Raw genomic sequence first — 22,373 nt, forward strand, 5'->3', positions numbered from 1 at the left:
TTTTGGCTGCTTGGGGCGGCCAAAACCCTGGAGCCGGCCCTGCTTGAGTGGCCCCCATTACCATAGTATCTGAGCAGCTCTCAGCACCCCTAGGAGGTAGGGAAGCACTATTCTCCCCATTTTACAGCTGAGGCACAGGGAGACCAAGGTCACACATGAAGTCTGTGGCTGAGTACGGAATTGAACCCAAATCTCCCAAGTCCTATGCTACCCCCCTAACCCTTGAACCGTCTTTCTCTACTTGCGTCTTCATGGAAAAGTTACTTCAGAACTTCAGGGAATTACCATCTCTCAAACATAAGAGTGTCAGAGTTCCTGACATTGTAGGAACATGTTTTCACTTCCTTTTGGAAACTATGTTGTCCTGTTTTTCTAATCCGATACAACCGGGGTTCTTTTTTGTTTTCCCCCTTGCAGTATTTCTCCATGCTCCTCTTGATCTTCCTTATTGAGCTGGTTGCTGGAGTTCTTGCCTATGTTTACTATCAAAGGGTAAGTTGGAAGGTTTGTTTTATTTATATTTTTAATGTTACAGCAATAATTATCTGTCGGCAAGGTTGGGTTAAGAAAGTCACTTCTTATAAGAGCTCAATAGAAATTAATTGAAAATATTGGTGTTTGTAAAAGTTATCCAAAGTATTTTCTTAAATCCATAGGGTCAAATACCGTTGCACAAAGCAAGGCCACATAATAAGGGTCTAAACCACAGGAAAACGTTGCTGGGCTGAGGAACACAAATCCCAGTCCCATCCAGCTTAGCTCTGCCTCTCCCATAGGATATGGGAGAAGAGCAGCAGATACAACCCCTGGTTCTTCCTTTCCCCAAGTTCTGGGGCAAGCCAACTTGTACACCTTGATTGGCCATTCCATCTTCCCTCCGTATGACCCTGTGCAGACAGGCGTTGCAGAGCTCAGCACAAAGGGGTATGTGGCAGCCCTTCAGATGTTGCTGCTGCCTGACTCCTCTGGGCATTTCTGCTGGGTTTGAGCCTTCATCTGAGCACAAAAGGGGGAACCCCTTGAGAATGCAGACTGTAACAGTGCAAAGGAGTGTGCTTGAGGCTGGGTAAGTTGTTGTTCCTACACATTCATAGCATAAATTAGAAAATAAGACGGTTCAGAACATTGGTCCATCTAGTCCAGTGTCCTGACAATGACAGTCTGAGTCCCACCAACACACATAAAATATTACTGCTGGAGAGAAAACCTCTCATCTCTTCCAACACGAAGGAAAGCTCTCTCCTCCCCTAGAAGCCCCGTACCAACTGGAGAGGGATGCCCCTTACCACAGTTTCAGCAATCCAGTTGAGCTCCCCATCTCCACTGCTAGCCCCAGGGACCTGCATTTGAAACCAAACAAACCTAGATCAAAGGCTGGGTTCAAGCTCCTCTGTCCCTCTCCCCATGGGGTAGTTTCTCCAGCTCTCTGAACTGCATGGCCCCTAGCAGACAGTTGAGAAACGTACATCCCCAAGAACTGGTAGTGGTGAAACATGGGAGGCATTTCCATGGTCTCATCACTTCTGCAAATCCACAGCGACCCAACCCCCAGTGTAGACCGTGCTATGGCGACCGGAGAAGCTCTCAACTGTTCGGCATAGGTAGCATCTTCACTAAGTGCTGCAGCGCTATAAGTGTAGACAAGCCCTCAGAAAGTTAAAGATTCTAATCTCATTTATCCTGAAATATCTCTGAAGCCAACAGCCTTACCCTGGTTTAGAACAGAGGCAACGTTAGACTGGGGCCCGTATTGTGTGGGACCAGTTCCCAAGCCCTGATCTTCTGTTCTCCCTCCCACTAGCTGGTATATTTGATCAGTAAAAAAAGCATATTTGTATGAATGGGAATTGGGTTTAATTTTGTAGAATTATACAACGTTGCACTTGCTGACTTTAATTGTGGATGCCTTTCCAAAAAACACCCTTCGCTCACCAGAAATACTCCCACATAACCCACAAAGGGAATATTATATTTTGGCCAGTGTTGCACATGTTATACAACAGTGAAGCTGTTCTTTTTCTGCTTTGAAAGATTCTTTTGGGTTCTTTTGCTGTTCCATCCTGCAGAATCCCTCCATGCACGCTATGTATTTTTTCTCTCTTGGAAATCTCTGGCCTGATTCTGATCTCACACCAGTGCAACTTCACTGACATCAAAGGAGTTACCTCTTATTTTAAACCAGCATTACTGAGATCAGAATCAGGCTCATTGTCTTTTCTGGAACACTTTATTCACATTTTAAATCCCTGTAGCCTAATCATAGATAAGGAACCAGCTCACACTGACTTTAAGTAAATAGTAATCAAAGGCCTGTAGTACGAACCCAGAGTTCCATCAATCAGATTAATACTCTATGAAGTTATTACCAGCTCATAATGTTGCTCATCCCTCATGCCTTTAATTTATTTTAATAATTTAGATTGCAGTTAATGATCTGGTCTTAATATCAATTATATTTTTCATTTCCTGTTTATTCTATTATCATTTTACATAGCACTGTAATTTAACACTGCATTTTGCAAATCTAGATTATTATGTGATCTCTCCTCTGAAGAGCTTATGCAACCTAACGAAACAAGCAAACACAAGATAAGATACAGAACAATAGTTCAGGGAACAGAAGGTTTGGTGTCTGACCTTTCTTGTTTTTTGTTTTGTTTTCTATCTATGGACACTTAGGATGTAGGGCCATCTGGGCCTTTCAATGTCCCGTTTGTTTAGGGTGTATATCACTTTAAGCACATTTTAAAAGAAGATTTCACCAATTTAGGATTTTAATATATAAATATATCAGGCCTGATTCCAACTTCTTGCCAGTTTTACACCAGTGTAACTCCACTGACACTGGGACCTTATTCCTGATTTCACTGAAATAAGAAAGATCTGAATCATGCCTTGGAGGGACCTAAAACCTAAAGCAAAAATGCACATTTCCTTCTAGAATGTATTCATTATGACTTTTCTCATTGGTGTACAGCTAAGTGAGGAGCTGAAACAGCACCTGACCCAGACCCTGACTGAGAATTATGCTCTTCCTGGGAAAACACACATCACCCATTCCATCGATCGCCTGCAGCAAGACGTAAGGAAACCTTCTGTTGCTCACACTGCTGCTGCCTAGCTGTTTGTCCCAGCTCATGTTTCATTTAATATTACTAGTTGCTGGAAATCTCATGCGATGACCTGAGCTTGCCTAATTTCCAGACCAAAGAAGTCCAGGCAAACCTCTGAAAGAAGCTTATCTGAAAGTCTGAGTCTTCAGATAGCTACCCTTACTGTTCTCAAAGTCGAGATGCAAAAACAGAGGCGACTCCAAATCAGCGATTACTTCTGTAAATTTGACTGCATTGGCTTTTGCAACAATTACGGTCACTGGGCCTGATTCTGATCTCATTTACACTGGTATAAATCAGGAGTAACTGTTGAAGCCATTGGAGTTTAACTATTGTAAAACCAGTGTGAGATCAGAATCGGGCCCCATGATTGAGTGTGTGCCCCCAGAGGATGATAGCTGACATAGCCGGAGACGAAACTGAGTTGCTAACACATCCATCCCCTTGACGTATCTACAAACTGAAAGGGATGTATGTTTTCATTGATAAGTGGCTCAACGTTACTTTGTTTTCTTCTCATGAGGATAATGTCATGCCCTCCACTGAATGTCAGCATTTCCTTTCCATTGCAGTTCAAATGCTGTGGCAGCAATAGCTCCGCTGATTGGCAGCGCAGTGTCTATATCCTGTCTGTAGAGTCCAGTGGCCGAGTGGTACCAGATAGCTGCTGTAAAACAGTCACCTTCAAATGTGGGAAGAGGGATCATCCATCTAACATTTACAAGGTGGAGGTAAAATGCCATTTTGACAGTCTGGGTTTTTTCCTACTGTTTGTTGAACAAATCATAAATGACGTTATCTTACAGAAAAATGAAGGGATGGAAACTGATGGAAGTATCAGTAATAATTGCACTTTTATGATGACTTGTGTGGTGGTCTGTGATCACTCAGTCTTAAGGTGCCTGCAAGAGTTCTGCTCTATTTTGTGTCCTGTTCCAACGGCCTGTGCATAACCATAAGAGCTTCCCAGTGCCCAGCTCAGACTCTGTTGAACCCAGCCCTTAAAGGCACAGTCCTCAATGGTACAGTTTTCCCTTCCAAACCAAAACTTAATAACTAGAACACTTAAAAACCAAGAGTAACACAACACACAAATACTTTTTAACCAACCTAATAACTAAACTGCTAAGAATGCTCAGTTAGACTTTGAGGTGCTCGGCACAGTCACTTGAACCTACACGGCTCCCCTATAACATCAGCACTACTGCGGTCAGAAGGTGGCAGGTTGCTCCAAGTCCTGGGACTCCGTGGTCTCAACCTGCTGTGGTTGTTGCCTGTCTGAGACCCTCTCGATTCAAATGTCAGGCTCTGTGCCTCTTATCTCCCTCCCTTCTGGGATTTGAAGAAGACGTCACTTATTCCTCTGTAGGATGTGTCCGAATGGGCTGATGACCTCATACAACCATGGGGCTACATCTCAAGACACCCATTGCAGTTTGCGATTCTTGTTTCCATCATAGATATTTACAGCATCATTTTCATGAAGTGGCAGCTCCGGGTACCGCAAATCATATTGGGTTTTTTTGTTTTGCCTTATTTATCTCTTTATAAATCTGCAAGTCCCCAGTGACTCGGACATCAGTTTCTAACAGTGCAGACATTCTTGTTTTAGCTGGACAGTTGGTGCCATTCTGTAATTTAACAATGCTTAATTTGGATCAAAGTCTGACTCTTCATCGTTTTTCAGTAAGCACTTCATTATTGTGACACCATTTTTCACCAACTCATTAGATGGGGGTTAATGGGAACTAATAGTTACATGTCTAAATCTGTACTTCACTGCTTAAACTCATGCCCACTAAACTGCGGCCCTTTATCAGGTGTACCATGTCTAGCATAAATGTGCATGTCAGATCTAATCACTCATTTAGCTGTAGTATTTTCTAGTAAAGCCATCTCAGGGAAGTGAGAATAATAGTCTAGGACAAGTACATAACTTTTCTGCAGCCGACATAAACAAGTCTATGCCTATTTAGCTCCACTGAACTTCTGTCAAATGCTGTAGGGAGTGTGTCTGCAACCAGCAAATCTCTCCCATTCAATTTGCAAATACTACCTTTATAGCTGAAAAAACAATCTCTATTCTCTGGGGGCGGGGGACACGGTGTTTGCCAGGCCCCTCTTGGCAATGGCAATAAGTGATTTATGGTCAGTTTTAGCTAACATCAGTCTCCTATAAATAAAGCCATGAAACTTTTTACAGCCATGGACTAAGGCCTAAGCCTCTATTTGGGCATCTTGACCCACTGTTTTTGGTAGTGCCCGTGATGCTTATGCCACTTGTCTTCAGTTTTGATCTTACTGTTGTAAGATAACCACACCAATACCCTCCTTGGAGGTGTCTGTGGACAGCTTACTTTTACGCTTACTCTCCTAGTACCTCAGGACTGGGGCTTCTTTAATTAATGCCTTCAGTTTCTCAAATTCTTTATTAAGAGTTGCATCCCATGTACAGTTCCTCTCCTAGGTTGCTGTCTTGCACAACTAGATTAGGCATATATTTCTCTACATAGTTCACCATTCCAAGGAATCTTTGTAGCCTTCCTTTTCTGCTGGGGCAGGTGTGTAGGTGATGGCCTCTACCTTTACACCTTGCTGTGTTAACTTCCCTCCCAGGTATGTTATATATGTTACATGACATTTATATTTCTTTCTTGAGTGCTTGCTCATATCAATTCCATTGTAGGTGTGCGCGTGCCCACCTGTGCGGTAGTCAGAGACTTTTGCCTTAGCGGTATCCGTAGGGAAGGCCATGGCACCCCCTGGAGTGCCTCGCTCATGGCGCAGTATATCAGGCGCCGCCGTCCCTGCACCCTCTCAGTTCCTTCTTACCGCCCATGGTGGTTAGTCGGAGCGCCTCTCTCCCTTGCTTCGCAAGGGGTTAGTGGTTGTTCTCCCCTCGTCAATCCAAATGGCGGGCCTCTCGCAGGAGATGCAGACTTCAATCCAAGACCTGGGGGTTTGTCTCTTCTCTGAGCAGAGAGACGCCAGGCTGCATGGGGTGAAGGACACGAAGGCCACCCTTCATTCGCTGGGCATACATACGCCGCAGCCTGCTCGGAAGCCCTTCTGGCCGCCCGCACCACCAAGACCTTGCCAGCCCCACCAACATTCTGTAAGAAGAAGTGACAGTAGCTTCAGTCAGCATCACCCCTATTCTTCCCGCTCACCTGCACAGCCTGCGCCCTCTAAACACCCTGGGGGACCAGAAGCTTGCGCCCCAGTCAGTTCCCCGGATCCTTCCTGCCCCTTTTTGGATCACCTTCGATCTTTCCACTCGGCCTGGTCAAGGGTAACTTCAGACAGCTGGGTCCCTGATATAGTATCCCGGGGCTTTACCCTACAGTTCATGGCTGCCCCTCCCTCCCACCCAACCTCTTCCCCGTCCCTCTTCAGGGACCCCTCTCATGAGCAAATCCTCATTCAGGAGGTCGAAAAGCTCCTGTGCCTGGGGGCGGTGGAGGAGGTTCCTTGGGACATGCAAGGAAGAGGTTTCTACTTCTGTTATTTCCTAATCCCGAAGGCAAAAGGGGGTCTCAGACCCATTCTGGACCTGCGTCGTCTCAACAAGTCTCTCACGAAGTTTAGGCTCCGCATGGTTTCCCTGGCCTCCATCATTCCTTCCCTGGATCCAGGAGACTGGTACGCCGCTTTCGACTTGAAGGATGCATATTTCCATGTTTCCATATTCCCTGGACACAGGCATTGCCGTCCTCCCACTATAAAACGGAGGAATTTCCAGTTCACGGTGCTCCCTTTTGGCCTATCATCAGCCCCAAGGGTGTTCACCAAGTGCATGGTGCCAGTAACGGCTTACCTCAGGCGACGTGGGGGCCACTGGTCCCGTATCTCAACAACTGGCTCATCAAAGTCAGGTCTCCGGAGTGGGTGCAAAGAAGCTTCAGTCTGGTTCGCACCACCTGTCTCAGCCTGGGCCTGTTGATAAACTTGGAGAAGTTCATGTTAACACCAGTGCAACTCATAGAGTTTATAGGGGCAGTCCTTGACTCCACGCAAGCTAAGGCCTTCCGTCCAGAGGCACAGTGTCAGGCCATGGCAGACTTAATCTCCCACACAAGGGCCCATCACGGCCCATATGTGCCTGTGACTGGGCCACATGGCTGCATGTACGTATGGTCAGCCATGCCCAGCTCCATATAAGGCCCCTGCAAACGTGGCTGGCTTTGGTTTACATTCTCAGCAGGCACCCCCTGGGCCGAATGGTTACGGTGCCGAGCCATGTCCTACAGTCTTCGGACTTGTGGCGGGACCCCGAGTTGATGCTGCAAGGGGTTCCCTTTGTGACCCCTTCCCCTTCACTCACCCTAGTCTCGGATGCGTCAGATCTAGGGTGGGGGGCCCACCTGGGTGAGCTCAACACCCAGAGGCATTGGTTGCAACACGACCTAGCCCTGCACATCAAGTCAGGGAACTCAGAGCGGTTCGCCTGGCTTGCCAGGCTTTCTTACCCCATGTGAAAGACAAGGTCATGCAGGTCCTGACTGACAATACGGCCGCAATGTATTACATCAACAGGCAAGGCGGTGCCATGTCCTCAGCCCTTTGTCAGGAAGCTCTCAGCCTCTGGGACTTCTTTGTACAGCACATCATCTTCCTGGTAGCGGCTCATCTGCCCGGAACTAGGAACGTCCTCGCAGATCACCTCAGCAGGTCCTTCTTGTCTCACCACACGTGGTCGCTCCATCCAGAAGTGGCCAGCCTAATCTTCCGCCAGTGGAGGACTCCCCAGGTGAACCTGTTTGCGTCTTGGCAGAACAGGAAGTACCACATGTTCTGCTCTCCCCTGGGCAGGGACCAGGGCTGCTTGTCAGATGCCTTCTTGATTCCGTGGTCGGGAGCGTTGATGTACGCCTTTCCGCCGGTGCCATTAATCCACAGGGTCCTGTTCCAGGTGAAGCAAGACAACGCGACGATCATCCTTGTTGCCCCAGCGTGGCCTTGGCGACTCTGGTTCAGCATGCGGCTGAGCCTGTCAGCAGCCAGCCCACTGCAGCTGCCTCTTCGACCAGGGCTGCTGTCCCAGAACCACGGCAGGCTGCTGCACCTGAACCTCACGGTGCTGCACTTGACAGCCTGGCTGCTGCGTGGCTGGATGGGGAGGAGCAGCAGTGCTCCTGGTGTCCAGCAGGTTCTGTTGGGCATCAGGAAACCCTCCACCAGGGCTACCTATGTGGTGAAGTGAAACGCTTCACATGTTGGGCCTCGGATCAGCTCATTCATGCAGAGGAGGCCTCGCTGTAGGAGCTGGATTTTATAATGTACTATGAGAATTAAGGTATGATTTGATTTCATCCTGTCAGCTACCCTTTTTGAATAGCAGAAAGGAATGACAGACCAGAACAATCCTTATGACTGATTATGGTCACCCTTTTGTTTTAGGATATGTCATAATGTCTGCTATGGTTTTCTATATGTATTACAAATTAGGCACTCTAGTTAAATATACATTTCTTTGTTTTAAGGTTTTAGTAAGTAAGAGACGGGATTCTCTATTGTGTCTATGTTAAGTAGATTAGAGGAACATTGAAGGCCTGGGTCTCAATGTAAATTGTCTTGGTTATTGATTGTAAAACTTAGCAAGGTTTAATTTGCAATGCCTTTTTGCTCGATATAAAATACTACTGTTGTATTCTCAATTTGTTTGTATGAATGAGGAATATATGCATCAGGAAAAGATAAGGTGTGAAGGCCATTGTTATAGCCAGAGTCAAGGAAGAATGAGTGAAGAGACTTAAAGGACATCAAAGAATCATCAACGCGCATCCATAATGAAGGGCAGATTGATGACCCTGAGGTGAAGGCTGGCACCCCTAAGGACAATTGATTAAATTGGAACAAAGGACAGGATGACCCTCTCGAGGTGTATTGGAATGTTTATATCAATTAAGAAGTAACTGGTCACAAACTGACACAGCAAAATCCATAGGCTTCAACAGAGAAAAAAACCTATAAGAACAGGGTGCTTGGCCATGGGACTTCGGGTTCGTCTTGCCACACTCCAGGAGCATCGGATCGCGACCGATAGAGCCCCGCTCCCCTCTGCGACCAATCTGGCTGGCCACTAGTTTGATCCAGACTCTGGACTGGTAACTATAAACATCACTGCAGGACTGTGTGTGTGTGTGTGTGTCTAAAAAGCATATGCTAACTGTGGTATTCTCAATAAATGCTGTGTATTTACCTTCCTCTATAAAGATCCCGTGTGCTTTGTATGAGCATAACATTGCTACAGGACGTCTTGGACTATCTGCTCAAGCTCCAGGGCTTGTCATTGTCTTCGGGCAAGGTTCACCTGGCAGCCATTTCCGCATTCCACCCTCCGTTTCAAGGCAGGTCGGTCTTCGCCCATCCCATAATGGCATGGTTCCTGAAAGGGCTGGAGCACCTTTACCCGCATGTCAGGGACCCGGTCCCACCTTGGGACCTCGGTCTCGTGCTGTCAAAGCTCCTGGGCCCTCCCTTCGAGCCCTTGGCTTCCTGCTCCCTTTTGCTTCTCTCCTGGAGAGAAGGTCACCATCTTGGTCGCTATAACTTCGGCCTGTTGGGTGTCTGAGATCAAGGTGCTCACATCGGAGCCCCTTTTTAGTCTTCTATAAGGACAAGGTCCAGTTGCGTCCTCACCCAGCCTTTCTGCCCAGGGTCATTTCCCAATTCCACATGAGCCAAGATATCTACTTACTGGTCCTATGTCCAAAACCTCATGTGACGGATGAGGAGTTCAGGCTGCACAGCCTGAACGTCAGGCGGGCACTGGCCTTCTAGATTGATAGAACAAAGCTGTTCCGTCAGTCAACACAGTTGTTCGTGGCTGTTGCTGACAGGATGAAAGGTTGCGTGGTGTCAGCCCAGAGACTCTCGTCCTGGATCACAGCCTCCATCCACTACTGCTGCAAGCTGGCGAAGGTGCCCTCACCAGCAGTCGTGACTGCTCATTGAACTAGGGCGCAAACTTCCTTGGCAGACTTCCGCGGTCAGGTGCTGATCTGAGAAATTTGTCGAGCTGCGACCTGGTCGTCTGTCCACACATTCACTTCACATTATGTGCTGACCCAGCGGGTTTGAGATAACACTGGCTTCGGCAGAGCAGTGCTCCCGTCTACAAAACTGTGAACTCCGAGCCCACCTCCGAGGATTCTGCTTGTGAGTTACCTAGAATGGAATTGAATGAGCAAGCACTGGAAGAAGAAAAAAACGGTTTCCTACCTTTCGTAACAGTTGTTCTTCGAGATGTGTTGCTCATGTCCATTCCATTACCTCTCCTCGTGCCCCTCTGTCAGTTGTTGGCAAGAAGGAATTGAGAAGGCGCAGGGACGGCGGCACCGGATATACCGCGCCATGAGTACAGCACTCCCTAAGGCAAAAGTCTCCGACGACCGCGCACGTGGGGGCACGCACACCTACAATGGAATGGGCGTGAGCAACACATCTCAAAGAACAACAGTTACAAAAGGTAGATAACCAGTTTTTTTGTTTGTTTTAGCTTTAGGCTAGCTGCTCTGGTTCTTTCCAAAGCTGCTGGTGGCCTATGGTCATGTTCTTCTACTGTTTTTCCCCAGATCAAAATATTATCTATGTAAACCTCTAGACCATCAAAATTGTGCTATATTTTCCAGTGAAACACTTTGGATGCTGAACACAACCCAAATGGCAGTCTGTAGAAACAATGTCTCCCCAACCAGGTGCTGATAGTGCACAAACGTGCTGTTTTTCTAAGAATCCTGCTGATATGTCAAGCATAGAAAAATATTTGGCACCAGCCATCTCCTCCAAAAATTCTCCCCTTGTAGGTAGTGGGGAAATTCCCTTTTCATGTAATTATTTATTTAATTGTTTTGGGTTTGTACATAAGTGAAGGTTTTTGGTTTTTTTTCTATAGTGACCAATGAGTGTACTCCTGTTGGTTCCTCTACTACTTCTATGATTCCCAGAGCAACAAACCAATCCAGCTCCTATTTTAACCTCTTCCCTAAAGCAAGGGAAACTTTCCTAGGGATGTGAATTGTTGGATAGTTGGGCTTTTTCAGGTTTATTCTGTACTCTGCTGAGAGCTTCTCTGTAAGGCCTCCTCAAACTCTTCCTCAATTGTTTTGTTTCTCTATCTCTCAGAGTGCTCCCTCTTGAAGAGACCAAGCATTTGACATGCTTTTAACTCAGTAACAGGGGCTCTTTTCTCTGGTATTATTACAAATTGTAACTTTTCTAATTTATTTACCCATATATCTAGTTCACATGCTTTTAGTGGGGATAAACTCACCACTATAATCCCTGAGTTTTACCCATTTACTCTTCAATACCAGTGGCTTTTGTATAGTGTTAATATCACTGTTTCTGGCAATGTATTGTCTTGTGCACCAGTGTCCAACTTAAAATTAATATACATCCCGTTTGCGTACAGGCTGGCAGTCCATTCATCTGCTGCTACAGTGTTGTCCATCACTCCAATGATGAATTCACCTGAGTTAGCGGGTGCACACACTGCTGGTTCTTGCAAAGTGATGTAATGCATTGCATTTCTTGCATCTTTTCCTATATGTCAGGCATTGTCCTGACTTGTGGTAAATGTCACCGAATGTGCAGCTCCATGTGCTATTTTTGCTTGATTCTGACTTGTGCGCCATGTGCCTTTCTGCCTCAGGTCACTTTTCTTGCGGTATTTTGGATTCTCTATCATATCTGTAGTGTCAAAGCACCGACCACGCTCTACAAGCTTCATTCCAGTTTGGGTGACTTCTGTTGCTTGGTCAATTATAATTGTTTTGTCAAGGGTTAATTCTGGATTTCCCAATAGTCTCTCTCTGAGTTTTTTTTGTTCTAGATCCCAATCACAATCTGTTTTTTTTTAATAACCACCCTCCACCTCTCAAGAAATTGAAAGATTGGCTCTTCAGCCTTAGATCATTTACAAAGTCCTCTATGGTTTCACCTTTGTTCTATACTATATTGTTTAAAAACATCTCTTGAGAGACAAGGTGGGAGAAGTAATATCTTTTATTGGACCAACTTCTGTTGATGAGAGAGACAAGCTTTCAAGCTTACACAGAGCTCTTCTTGAAGGTTTGTCTCTCTCACCAACAGAAGTTGATCCAATAAAAGATATTACCTCACCCACCTTGTCTCTCTTATATCCTGGGACCAACAAACAAAGCTACAACAACACTGCATAAAAACCTCTCTCTCTCGTGATTCATTTTTCAGTGGAGTGCAGTATTCCTCACATTTCTGTAATACAATTTCATAATTAACCTCCTCTGCCTGAGTTAACTGAAAACTGTTAAACACATAAAGTGCTTCAGGGACACCCTCATTTCTGACAATAGCTACCTTCTGACTGTTTTTTCTTTTGCTAGCATCCATTACTTTGCAGATTCAGAGTGAAGCATTGTGTAAACCTTTTCCAGTTGTTTTCCACATTTTGAAGGAGTTTCACTCTGATGGGGCTTTTAAGTGCTCCATTCTTCTACACAGGTCATTTCTTAGGGTACCAGAAGTATACAAGGACTGTTATGTTCAGTGCTTCAGGTGCTTGCAAAAGATCTGCTTTATTCTTTGACCGGGTTCCATCTGGCTGTGCATAACACAAGAGCTTCACAGCACCTCACCCACACTCTGTCTTGGGAAGCTCAGCCCTAGAGCTTACCACAACTTCCATCTGAAGATCTCAAATTGAATTGCAAACAGCAATTAATGGAGTCTTGGAGCATCTCTAAATAAATTATTAGTCTAAAACAATAAAAATGGGTTTTAAATGAGCTAATGTTGCTAACTGTCAACAATGTGTAGTACATACCTGCCACACCACTTACAAAACCAGAGTACCTAAAAGCATAGCTAAGGGCCTCATAAATCTTCCATTGCCCACGTAATAAACACGTTATTCTTAATGACAATATACATTTATCACAATCTTAACTTTGACCTATGGATTGTTTAGAATTTTATTTCCTATCTTTGCAGTCTTGATTTTGATATTTTAAAAGTGTCACATATCTAGTTGAGCTTCCCTCTTGGACACTCACCGGATGGCTGTGAAGTGATGCACCTCGCTGGAACCCATCTGCTTTAAGCCTCCATAGTCTGAACAGAGTCCAGGCATTGTCCAAGACTTGGAATCTCTAGGCACACTCTTAGGGTGCAGATCCTCTGCCTAGCACCCCCTTCTGAGAGCTGAGACCCTGCGGTCCAACTGCCTAACCCTTGGGACCAGTGTTGACCCCTCAGACTCTCTTGTAGCTTAAATACACCTCTCCCAGAACTCCAGACATGTGGGTGCTCTGGTTGTACAGTTTACTTCTTCAGGGGCGCACAGACAGACTTTGCACAGGATTCTAAAACACCCATGGCTCTTTACTTAACAACATGGAGGATACACATATCTAGACAAAATAATACATGCTCCTGTATGCAATTCCCTGTCTCAGTTCCTTGCCACTCTGGAGAGTTCTTTGGGCTTGGTTAAAGTCCTTGGGATGCCCAGGATCCTTCGCCTGCAGCTGTATGACTTCTCTTCAAAAACACGGAGCTTTCTCTACCCAAGCTTTGTGTCTCGGACCTTTGCTGGTCAGCAGTGTAGATCAGGTCATCCTACCCCACCCCCTCTACAAAAGCCTGCCCATCTCTTCCCTCTTCTGCCCAAAGCTTCCTATTCCTATCTCAGTGAGTCTCTTGAGTTTATGTATCTCCCTACCAACATGTGGTTCCTTTGTTCTGCTGCTGGTGTTTTCCACTCACCCAATGCCAGCTCCCTGCAGACAAGGAAGAGGAAAGCTTGAGTTAACCCATTGTCTCAAGGTGCTTCCACCTGAATAGGTGGCCATTAACCTCTAACAATTCACCATTGTAGTGATACAGTCCTTGTCAGCAAATGGTGGATTCCGCATCTGCAAATAGTTATTCCATGGTACAACAATTCCATAACAATGACACAGCATATACCGGAGTTCACAAGTAGTACAGATAAATCCCCCAAATCATCACATCGGGATATGGCTAATAGGGAAATAACAGTTAATCGAGATCAAGAGATGATACATAAAAGGTCTGCTATAGTCGGTCCAAGGCATTTCAATCTGCGTACCTAAAAGTGGAGGCATCCACAATCAGTGCCCACTGTTGACAATTCTGGACATAATACATGGTCCTGCTCAGTGGAGGAAAAAAGTCCCATTGCCATCAATGGGGGCAAAATTTGGCCCATGGCTGTAACAAAAATTGTAACTAACAATCCATATTCTTCTCAAATTGCTGGTGCATGAGTTCTCAAGGAGCTTCGAAGAAATAGTAAATTGCTTCTTTTCACATCAGAGGGAAGAAAAGAAACAGGAAACAAGTCAACATTTCAAACTGGGGACCTTTGTTACTGAACTGTAACTCAAATGTTGTGTTGGATTTCGTTCAAACTTTGTACCAATGTTCGTCTTTGCTTTCAGAGTCAATCTGACCATTTTCAGGCTAAACCCATTTCCCAAGCCATTCTGATGGGAGGGCGGGGACAAAAACTTGATTTTATAATGGCAGTTGGTTGCAAACGGAACTATGGAGATGCTACTTCCCATCCATAATAAGTATGATTATCCCCAGGAACTGGAAAATGTACTGGTTACCTACTAGCCAAAAGATTAAACCTATAAGCAAGGGGCTGATCCGAAAGCTGGGTATGGGAGAGGCCACTAACAAAATCCAGGGATAACAACCTGGTGAGAAGCTCATCCTTGCAGTTGCTAGACAGGGGGAGGGTGCTTGGATTCCTGCTAGCAGGTTCTGGAATCTTTTACAGGGCTCCCTCAGCCTCTACCTAGTAGATGTCTGCTAAATTCAGAGCTCCTATCTGCAAGGAGAGAGATGCAGTTCTCTGTGCCTCTTCTTCTGTTGTCCTGTCCTCAGAACCTCCTCACTGCTGAGTTGGGTCTATACTACTCTTGCCTCCTGCTCTCATATAATCGTTTTTTTTCCCCTTTCAACTTGCCTCAGGTGTAACTCCAGTCCCTGCCTCTGTTGCTGCCTGTAGCTTAGCCAAGCAGCAGCGTGAAATGGTCATGCTTTTTGTTAGTTCTGCCCACAGGAGTCTCGAACAGCTGCTGTGAACCTGACCAGTCATGTTCCTTTCACTCAGTGGCGAGCAGCAGGAGAGCCACTGAAGCTATCTGTCAGTGAATCAATGAAGACCACGCTGCATTTGGGTTATAGGTTACCATCAAAACTGTAAGGGTTAGAAACATCTTTTCTTAATAAAAACTCAAATACAGCAATTGATGGCCTACCTCCTCCCTACTTCCCAGAGAAAGCTTCTTACACTAGCTGGAAAATTTTTCAAGGTATGTTTCTACACTGTTTAGAGATGGAGAATAGATGGCATGGTCAGGATCAGTGGCTTCCCCAGAGCCACTCAGTGTGTCAGTTGAGGAGACAGGGATAGAGCCCCTGGGCCAAAATTTTCAGACCAATGTGCATAATGTTGGACTCCCAAATCCATATTTAGGCTCCCAAATAAAAATGTTCTGATTTTCAGGCATGCTTAGCACTTGCATCTCTCATTGCCTTAATCAACAATTCTGAAAATCAAGCCACTTTATATTTAGGATTCTAAGCATGGGTTTAGGAGTCTAACTTTAGGCATGTGGGTTTGAAAATTCTGGGAAAGAGTTCACTCCTAGTCCTGCACTCTGCCCACTAGTCCACACATCCTCCCCAGCTAAACAGCACTGATTACCGAATGAACAAGTACCAAGAAACCTCGTTGTGGATCAGACTCGGGCTTCTTGAAGTGATATTAAAGAAACCTAGCTACAGATCTTTTTAAAGCATCTCCTTAGAAGTCTTTTTATGAATGTTGGCCAGATGCTTCAGAGATATTCATGCTTCAGTCTTTGCTTGCAGGCTAGAAATTCAACTGATCTTAAATTCAGTGCCAATATTTGCAGTTGTTTAATGATAAACATGAGAGAGGCAATAAAGGGACTTGAAAGTATTAAAGTCTAGGCTGCTTTGGGGTTTTTTTTTTAAAGTCCCTGCTGTACTTTGCATTGACGGAAGCAAAGAAAATTACATAACTACCTCCTGGGGTAGGGTTTCTCTCTTTCTTTTAACACCAAAAGCACTCTCTGTTTCACACTGCTGCTTTCCCTGGCACAGTGTGTGTTACAGCCAGCAGCAGAAACTAATTTTAAAACTTGATTCTTTGCTCAGAAGCCCTTTAAAACTCTGAAGGCATCATTCTTCCTAAGCTTTTCTCTGCTTCAGTGTATTGCACTGATCATATATTTTATCTCCTTGTGTATAAATATTTTATATTGGTTTTGCATAACAAGTGGCAACAGAAAAATACAATACTGTGCGTTCTACAAAGTACCGTGTCACTTTATAAACACTCCTTTTAATACACATTCAGTTTATACTTGCTTCCAGAACTAATGGATGAAAACCTATTTCCAAACACTGGAGGAGAAAAAAATGGAAGTCCTTAGCTTACTGGTTGACACTGACAGATAAGCACTTTAAAAAGTTACCATAATGGATGTGCTTCTCTGGGTGGGGGAGAGTTGGCCAATCAAAATTCAGTTCTCATTAGTTTATATCACCCTCAGTCCAGAAGCTGCTTTAAGACTGTCCTGCCCAATCATAGAGATGATGTCAGTTCTCGATTTGGTATCACAGCAGTTGTCAGTCATTCACATTACATGTGCCTATGTTTTTACTATGATGTATAAAGAAGGACTCATGGGTTTTTACAAAAAAGTATAAATGGAAAGGGGATATTTCTGCTAATTTTTTGTCTCAGAAATATCAGGAACATCAAGTCTGCTGTTCCCTGTTTCTTGCTGGAGGGCTTCTTCAAGGAATCAGAGAATTGGCCTGGTAGGTTGGGAGCTATCTCAGCCTTTAATCAATAGGGTGGGTATATTGTGGGTATATTAAATCTTTACCGAAGAGAACTTTTCTCTCAACTGTTTTTCAGGCATTTGAGTTAAATGAATTTAAAATGAACAAAACACACAATATAAAACAGCTTGAGTAAAAGTCACTTCTCTGCTGAAGCGCTGAGGTTTCACATTCTTAGTGTCTTTAATGCCTTAATTCTACTTGGTCTTCAGGCATCCACAGAGTCTTCTAGGATAAATTTGATAGACAAGACCTGCATTACTCATTTAAACAACAAAGAGAAAAAAATAAATTTAAATAAATCTAAAGCCTTTCAGGCCTTCTCTCTGCATCATATCAGAGCCAAAAAGACAATAGACCAACCTTCTTTTCCTTTGTAGGTCACCTTTAAAATGAATATAATGCTAGTGAAAAGGGTTGGATTGACAGCCCTGGCTAGTAAAATCCTCGGTTACAGTTGCTGATTTGTGTGAATGAAAGCGTCCAGCTTGTCTCTCAGAGCCCAGGTGGAGTTTGAGGGGCTGATGGCTTTTTACTTGCAGACAAAGCATAACTAAGCAGGAGTCTGATTGACAATAATATTGAAACCTCCTCCCCTCCCGCCCCCAATGCCATTATTAGAGTCACTTTTCAGAGTGAGACTGCACTTTGACGTGTACAGATTACCCTCTATTCTTTGCATGTGTGCCATTGAGATTTTTCTAATCTGGATAATAAGCATGTGTTAGGGAAAAGAAAATCAATCCTGCCACAGTGCAGGGGGGTAGACAGAAGACCTATTAAAAATCCACTTGAACCCAAAATATTCTGTGATTTGTGACTAGTTACTAGTTTAATTTCATGCAGTCTAAAAAAGAGAGTTTCTATGTAACCCAGACATTCCAAAAGTATTAGAGATTACTCTAACCTCTTAACAGTATTGACATCATTGTGATTTACACAATGCTGTTGAATGAAATAACCAAAGGTAAAACAGAAAGCCAGGGGGACTGTATGGTGAGGGGACTGAGGCACACTGGTGGACAGAAATGTGGAAAGCTTTCATGCCACTGCCTGTGCTATGTTTGACTGTCCTGCTCCTCTTACACTGGTGTAACTCTATTGCGTTCAGTGGAGTTACTCCTGATTTACACTATTGAAAGTGAGAGAAGCATCAAGTCTCTTATGTCAACACGTAGATTGTAAGCACCTCAGGGCAGGGACTTTGTGTTTTGGGTTTGTACAATGCCTAGCACAGTGGAGTCCTGGGTCATGCCTGGGTCCCGTAGGTGCTATCTCAGTACAAATAATAGTAAAAGAAGGTTCTGCAGGTCAAAGTATGACCTCAGCGACACCAGTGCAAATCCATTAGCTTCAGTGGGTTTACACAGGTGTCACTGATTGGAACTGAGTTGATGGGAAAGAATAGACTCCAGCTCCCTCTCTCCAAGCTGTGTTGGCTGTGCAGGACTAATGCAAATAAAAATGCAGTAAATTCCTAACATCTGCTGACTTGAGTGAAAAATTATTCTAAATATACACAGAGAGGAGATCTGTTAATTAGGAAAGTGTCATTTTTACACCATCATTTTTCTCTTTTTCTCTCCGGCATGTATGCTGTAAAATGAGCTCTGCCATTCCCAGTTTTTATTATCACACAGTTGCTGGGGAACATTCAGCTCTCAGCCTTTGTTCTGTTGTTACTAGCATGGAATGCCTCAGCTCTGCTTGCAGTGGATGTTCCAAATAAGCTTACTGGAACTTCACTAACGAGAAAGTGTGTTTGAAGGTACAAAATAGCGTAATCTCCACAGCAGGGAAAGTTCCAACCAGTTGCTGGCTTTATCTGGCAACCGCTAGCATCTTAGATTTAGCAAGAAGCTGTCCATTCTGACCATTTTAAATAGTGAAAATGACATCCAGTGTGGAATGAAAATATGTTTGCTCCAGTTAAGGTATTTGGAACAAGTTCATGACATGCCTGCAATATTTGTATTCAATATGCATGCAGAGATGTTGTAGGGAAAAGTGAGCAGATTTGTGACACGTTGCTAATAGAGTAATTGGCACTATTTTGCCCCTCCCCCGTGGAAAGGCAGCAAAAAGCCTATGACCTGTAAACAAGGAAAAAATGGCTTCACTGGGGTTTTGCATCCTTCTTTCAGTAGCCTCCCCAGAGATTCTTGTCAGTGCTTAGTTCTCTGGCGAAGATCATGGGTGGGGTTTTCCACACATTCGGTCCAGGCTGTTGTCACCTTGAACAGATGCCTGTGCTTCTGTGGACTACCACTCCTATCAACCCTTTTTCTGTATCTGTCTCAATCTGTACTAGTCTGTCAGAAATCTCAGTTGCCCCCCCCCCCCGAGACTGCTGTAGGAAACTCAACTGCTGGGTCCCCAAGTGTTTTAAATCTGGAGCCTGAACAGAGCCCAGCCACTGCCCCACTCTTGGGATCCCTAGGCACATTCTCAGGCTGAAGACCCTCTGTCTAGCACCCCTTCCTAAAAGCTGGAACCTGCTGTCCAGCTGCCGCCCTGCTGGACCCAGTAATGACCCGTCAGACTCCCCCATGGCTTAAGCACACCGTCTCCTAGACACCCACAAAGATGTGAGCCATTTAACTCCCTCAGGAGGCCCCCTGATAACAGTGGCGGATTTAGAGTTAGTGGGGCCCTGTGCTCAGCTTCATTTTTGGGGCCCCTCCTTGGGACCCAGCCAAGAAAAAGAACATTCTCTCTGACCTCCCACCACCCCGATTTTTCATTCTTTTTTCTTCATCCTCCTCCTATAAGTAATAGGAAGTAAATGAAAATAAAGTGCGGTACCTTGATTGTTTTTGTTGTCTAACTTATTTTTCCACAGACCACTTGAAAATCGCTGAGGGTCTGGGCAGACCACTTAATGATCTTTCCAAATATTGTCTGTACCATTAGCTAACTATTGTAAAGCGCTTTGGATAAGAGAGCTTTATAAAAAAAAATGTAAAAAAAACATTAGGGTGCGGGAGGGGGCTCAGGGTTGGGGCAGGGGGTTGGGGTGTGGAGCGCTTACCTGGGGCAGCTCCCATTTGGTGCGAGGGGTGCAGGTGGGGATGTGGGGGGGGAGTGCAGGAGTCAGGGCTGGGGGTGTGTGAGGGGGCTGCAGGAGGGGGCTCAGGGCTGGGGGTGCAGGGTCTGGCCAGGAGTTAGGATACAGGAGGGGGCTCAGGGTTGGGGCAGGAGGTTGGAATGTGGAGCGCTTAGCTGGGGCAGCTCCAGTTTGTGCGAGGGGTGCAGGTGGGAATGTGTGTGTGTGTGTGTGTGTGCAGGAGCTACCATTCGATGCTCTGGGTAGGGGTGGAAACGTGGGGGGGATGCAGGAGTCAGGGCATAGGGTGTGGGGGTGCTGGGTATGTGTGGGTGGTGCAGGAGTCAGGGATGGCAGGGGGCTGGAGGTGTTTGACGGGGGTGCAGGAGTCAGGGAAGGGGGCTGGGGTCGTGGGGGTGCTCCCAGCCCCTTGCACTGACTCCTGCACCCCCGTCAAACAGGGGGTGCAGGGGGCTGAGGGGGGGGTATGTGTAGGGGGGAGTGTGGGGGCCCCGCCTTTGCACTGCCCTGCCCCGATTCCACCCCCTTCCCCAGGCCCAGCCGCCGCCGCCGCCTCCTCCTCCTCCTCCTTCCCAAGTGCGCTGCGGCCCCGCTCCTCCCCCTCCCTCCCTCCCGGAGCGACTTGAGCCCTGGCAAACAGCTGTTTGGCGGCAGGGGAAGCACTGGGAGGGAGGGGCGGGAACATGGCACGCTCGGGGAAGAGGTGGGAGAGGGGGGAGCTTGGCTGCCGGTGGGGGCGGAGCCTGCAGCAGGAACCCCAGGAGCCGGCTTCTGCCCCCGCAGCTGCCCGGCCCTGGGGCCCCCTGTCGTTGGGGGGCCCCATGCCAGGGCACCCTGTGTTTTACTGTAAATCCGCCTCTGCCTGGTAAGTGTAAAACCTGTAACACACGCAGACGCTTTGCTTAGAGCCTAGCATGTGATTATTCTTTAACAGCACAAAACACACACACAACCATACAAAATAATAAACTCCCTCTAAAGCACACATTGAGTCACAAAGATGCTGTGACCACTAGGCAGCTAGCAATCTGCAAATCCCAAGACTTACAAAGGGGATTCAAGTTTGGGCGTGCTGTTGCCTGTTTGCAGAGTTAAAAACCATCACAATAAACAGAACTGACCCTCCCTGGCTTTACTGTCAGTGTAGAATTCCCTCCACCCCGTTGTCACTCCTCTTGATTTTAAGGCTATTGGCTGTAACTCTATACACACTAAAGAGCTTTAATTTCCTGTCTGTAACAACTATGAAAGCTGTGTGTGAGAGGGAGGAAATGGACAGTAAATCTTGTCAACACCGTTGAATTATCCCTCATAGTAAACACAATGATTTTGCTTGCAGGGAGGATGCATTACTAAACTGGAACAGTTCCTGGCAGATCACCTTTTGATAATGGGAGCTGTTGGCATAGGAGTAGCTTGCCTTCAGGTAAGTCCCACAAGCACATCAAAAGCCGGGTTATTGTTCCATCTCACTGGACCCTCCAATCTAAGGGGTACCTTCTTAACTAAAATTTCCTAACCTCTCTATAGCTGTACTAGCAGTGGCCCCAGGGGAAGCACTAGTGTAGACCAGCCAGTGTTTTAACCAATGTGCCATCTTCCATGGTCAAAGCAGGTCTTTGACACCATTGATTGGAATCCCAGCAGCACCAGCACATTGTCTGCACTTCATGTTACCACTGGTGAAGCTGAACTGGTGGCAGCAGTGGCAGGAAATTGGAGGAAAATAAGTCTAGCATACATGAGGCCTGAGTGTGCTTTTCTGTCATTTGTTCCTTGGAACCAGTGCTCTGGTTTCACGTACATATCTGGATTTACATGTAAAGCTCACTTTTTAAAATTGTGTGATCTTAGTCTAATAGCTGATATCTACAGCTGTGCTTGGCGTAAATAGGAGATACAAGGATTTCAAATTTGGGACCTCTGGCTGATGCAACATAGGCTTCTCCTGATGCTGATCTAGCCCATAGTTTCTTCTAACAGTGTTTGCCTGGTTTTTCATTTTATTAAATGATAAATCAGGCAGTGATCTTAGAACAGAAATTTTCTGACTGAGTCGCTTTTGAGGCCTGCTTAAACCACTTTCGGGTTTGTTTGTTTTTTTTAAAGAGTGAGCAGATACAGTAGCAGAGATTTCTCTATGAAAACAGCATGTGTGGGTGACTAGCAGAGAACAGGTCAATATGACAGACGGTTCCTTCCGTCTCCATGTATTTGGATGGATGGATGGCAGTCTTGAACAAAATATCATTTTTGTGGATAGGAGGTTCCTTGGTGAGCTCGTTTCCGGTCTCTGG

The 22,373-nt window shown here is 45.6% G+C and overlaps 1 protein-coding gene across 4 annotated transcripts in view; it reads left to right on the plus strand.

The window, feature by feature from the left end:
• The window catches only part of TSPAN11 (tetraspanin 11), a 163,516-nt gene that overhangs the window by 90,319 nt on the left and 50,824 nt on the right, over positions 1-22,373 (plus strand). For all 4 annotated transcript variants that reach the window (XR_003369812.2, XM_026652300.2, XM_026652298.1 and 1 more), the window contains 4 exons: positions 418-492; positions 2,978-3,082; positions 3,686-3,844; positions 21,416-21,502. Coding sequence is in view for 3 of the 4 variants with exons in the window: in XM_026652300.2 (XP_026508085.1) it covers positions 418-492; positions 2,978-3,082; positions 3,686-3,844; positions 21,416-21,502 (426 nt within the window). In the remaining variant the exon portion in view is untranslated. The remainder of the gene's footprint in view (positions 1-417; positions 493-2,977; positions 3,083-3,685; positions 3,845-21,415; positions 21,503-22,373) is intronic.

This window comes from Terrapene carolina, unplaced genomic scaffold (assembly GCF_002925995.2).
Source record: "Terrapene carolina triunguis isolate 2854851 unplaced genomic scaffold, T_m_triunguis-2.0 Scaffold112, whole genome shotgun sequence".
NCBI classification, from domain to species: domain Eukaryota; kingdom Metazoa; phylum Chordata; order Testudines; family Emydidae; genus Terrapene; species Terrapene triunguis.